This window comes from Arachis ipaensis, chromosome B10, assembly GCF_000816755.2.
Source record: "Arachis ipaensis cultivar K30076 chromosome B10, Araip1.1, whole genome shotgun sequence".
Lineage (NCBI taxonomy): Eukaryota > Viridiplantae > Streptophyta > Magnoliopsida > Fabales > Fabaceae > Arachis > Arachis ipaensis.
Window position 1 is genome coordinate 127,051,838 of NC_029794.2, and position 1,991 is coordinate 127,053,828.

Here is a 1,991-nt window from a genome sequence, read left to right on the forward strand (position 1 = left end):
CAAAATTAAATAAATTATACATAGAGAGAGAGGGGGAAGAGATAAAACCATTTTAATTAACCCAATAATTATTTCAGCAGCTTCAATAAAAGGCAATTCCTATTTTCTAATATATAGGAAGTAAAAAATCAGGCGGGTTTATAAATTACATTAGGTATATTTCCTTCAACCCTATCAAGTTTCATGGGCTATGAATCTATGATTGATGAACAATCAAAACATGGAGCAAGAAAAATTAAGTAAAAATAATAATTAAGTCTGGAAATTCCCAAAAGAAATTAAACTCTTCAGTCTTTACTATATATATTTTCAACAAATTAAATTAAACACACAATATATAGAATCAAAAAGATATGAGACCTTCCCTTATAAGCAAGGCAAACATGAGGACAAGGAGGCCAAAAGTGATGCATTGAGTTGGTGATATCAATGTTTGTGAATATGCTACCAAGCTCAGTGCTGCTCCAATTGATCCAATTACAAGAGAAATCATGTTCTGCCTCATCACCATTTTCTTCTTCTTCTTCTTCCAAAAGCTTGAATCTGTACTTGATGTGTTTACCTTAAATATTATATTAGATTAGATTAGGTATGTATAAGAGCGACCTAATTGGAATATTATATATAATAAGTCTTTCTAGAAAGTCAACGCTTTTGTTGGGTGATCTCATGGTAGTTAATAAATTATTGATAGAGTACAGTGAATTAATTAGCTGATGATCATTGATCCATTAGAAATAAAATATTTAGTAAACTAATTTAGGTTGGTCGAATGATCATCTTACTCGTCTGTTTAAGTAAATGTTGGGAATTCGGATATCGTTTTGTGTATGTAGTAACTCATTAACTAACCATAAATCTTTAAACAGAATTCATCAGATTTGCAACCTCGAATTAATCACTGGCTTGTCAGGTTGAAAATGTTTTATTAGGATTGAAATGTGTATAATATTTTATATTTTGTTGTTGATTAAAAAAACAAAATATTTAATGTACTATGCACTTTTCATAACACATTTTATCAATCACATATTATTAATCATTTTGTCATTGGTCATCTACTTATTAGGAGCAAAAGGTGAATCCCTGAATACTTTCTATGCTTAATATTGGATTCAAACTTCTGATCTCTTGGTTAAGGAATCGAATACTAAGCCATCAAGCTCTCATTCACATTGTTGAAAAAAGAAACTAAATTATTATTTTAAAGTTTCTTTTTTCTTTTGATGGGAATTTGTTTTACAAAATAAATTGTTCATGGTGAACCTTTTTTTTTTCAAATTAATATGGGCCCTTAATAAAGATTTATATGAGCCCAAAATAAAAATTTAGGTAAGATTCGAGATGATAAATATGTTTTGTCCATGAATAAAAAAAAATCTGTTTTACATGTAACTTTAAATGAAATTTCAATTTGCAAAGCATTAGTTTTTGATTTGTCTCATTGAAGAATATCATAGGAAACAAAAAAATATATGTTTTGCATGAAACTAATTCATTTTGAGGCATCTGACAAAAAAATAAAATAAAAAAGAAACTATACATTATCAAGTCTATACAATAACAGTAATTAACGAAATGTTATTTTACTAACTCACTGTTGTTGTAGGATTTAGGGTTTAGATGATCTTTTTTCCTATTAAAGTAGTATAAGTTAAAAACTTTGGATGGTAATTCATATAAATATTTATTTGTAACTTTTAAAGGGATTTATAACTTTTGAAAAAAAAGTAGAGGGAAAAAACAAAAATAAAATTAAAAGAGAGTGTGCAAGCTAGATTCATATCATTACTACTCTTAATCAAAGATGTCCAAATTCCAATAACTTTGAGATGTAGACTTAACATAATATGAAAATAAACAATTTAGGGTCAGATTTTTTATTACTGAAATAAAATAAACAAAATTGGCTCTCAAAATAATTGTATGATATTAATATATTCGCCTTTAGAAAATTTGTGAATAGTGAATTTTAATAATTTTAGTGGGGT

The 1,991-nt window shown here is 27.1% G+C and overlaps 2 protein-coding genes across 2 annotated transcripts in view; one reads left to right on the forward strand and one right to left on the reverse strand.

The window, feature by feature from the left end:
* The window catches only part of LOC107622073 (NAC domain-containing protein 92-like), a 17,594-nt gene that overhangs the window by 4,734 nt on the left and 10,869 nt on the right, over positions 1–1,991 (forward strand). The gene's annotated exons all lie outside the window — the stretch shown is intronic.
* LOC107622668 lies at positions 36–580 on the reverse strand (the record flags this gene model as incomplete). The annotated part of the gene is made up of 1 exon (XM_016324651.2): positions 36–580. A coding segment is annotated over one exon (237 nt), but the record flags the coding sequence as incomplete, so codon positions are not given.